Genomic DNA, 1,171 nt, shown 5'->3' on the forward strand with positions numbered 1-1,171 from the left:
ATAGTTGATCTGAGTTATTCCTAATTTATTTTTCAAATTCAGGAATATGTCGATCTTCAATCCTTTGGTGAAAATGTCGACCAACTCTGCTTCACTTAAACAATGTCTTACTTCAAGTTCACCTCGATTTACCTTTTCCCTTAAGAAGTGAAATCTAGCTTCGATGTGCTTACATCCTTCCATACGAAACTGGAATCTTCGTAAGATTTATGACTGACTTGTTGTCGATCTGCATCACCAAATGTTTCTTCACTTTGACCTCCATCTCTTTAAGCACAAATATTATCTGAATTACTTGACTCGCAACATAAGATCCTGCTATATATTCAGCCTCACATAATGACAATTTCACCACAGGTTGCTTTCTCGAACACCATGAGATCGATGCACCAAATACTTGAAAAAAATAACTAGGTGTGCTTCTTCAATCTTCCTTATCTTCACACCAATCAACATATGAATAACAAGTAATCTTAGCTTCTTTGCTTTCAGAATCTTGTGGAAATAAAATTCCATAGTTTGTCGATCCTTTAAGTATCTCATGATTCTTCTTGCAGCCTTCATGTGTGACACCCTTGGTTCACTCATGTATATGCTCACTAATCCGACTAAGAAACCTATATCAGGTCGAGTGTTACACACATATCTCATAGATCCGATAATTTGTTTGAACAAAGTTGCGTCGACTTTGTCTTCCTCTCCATGCTTCTCCAAATTTAAGTTTGGTTCAACAGGTGAAGATGCAGGAGACGAATCATCCATCAGGAATCTCTTGAGTATCTCTTTGACATACTTTCTTTGATGTAGAGCCATACCTTGCTTCGACATTTAAAATTACATGCCTAGGAAGTACGACAACTTTCCCATATTTGATATTTTAAATTCTTTCTTCATTAGCTCTTTGAACTTCGACCGATTCTCCAAGCTATTTCTAGTCACTAGCAAGTCATTGACATATAAGCATATGATTGTTATATCTTATGTCACAACCTGAAAATAGACACCATAATTAGATTTACATTTGGCAAATCCAAATTCGACTAAGTATGAGTCGATCTTCTTGTTCTAGGCCCTAAATGCCTACTTGAGACCATAGAGCGCTTTGTGCAACTTATATACTTTCCTTTCCTCCCCCCGAATCACAAACCCAGAAGGTTGTATGACATATACC

General features: G+C 36.8%; 1 protein-coding gene across 1 annotated transcript; it reads right to left on the reverse strand.

The window, feature by feature from the left end:
• Positions 1-348: 348 nt before the first annotated feature.
• LOC127138051 (uncharacterized mitochondrial protein AtMg00810-like) lies at positions 349-828 on the reverse strand. The gene has a single exon (XM_051064457.1). It carries the CDS (start codon positions 826-828, stop codon positions 349-351), a length of 480 nt encoding a protein of 159 aa, XP_050920414.1.
• Positions 829-1,171: the final 343 nt, after the last annotated feature.

The sequence above is a fragment of the Lathyrus oleraceus genome, chromosome 4, assembly GCF_024323335.1.
Source record: "Lathyrus oleraceus cultivar Zhongwan6 chromosome 4, CAAS_Psat_ZW6_1.0, whole genome shotgun sequence".
NCBI lineage: Eukaryota > Viridiplantae > Streptophyta > Magnoliopsida > Fabales > Fabaceae > Lathyrus > Lathyrus oleraceus.

Bases quoted from the DNA above. Each gene is read 5' to 3' on its own strand.
- LOC127138051 (XM_051064457.1), bottom strand. From the start codon at position 828: ATGTCGAAGCAAGGTATGGCTCTACATCAAAGAAAGTATGTCAAAGAG.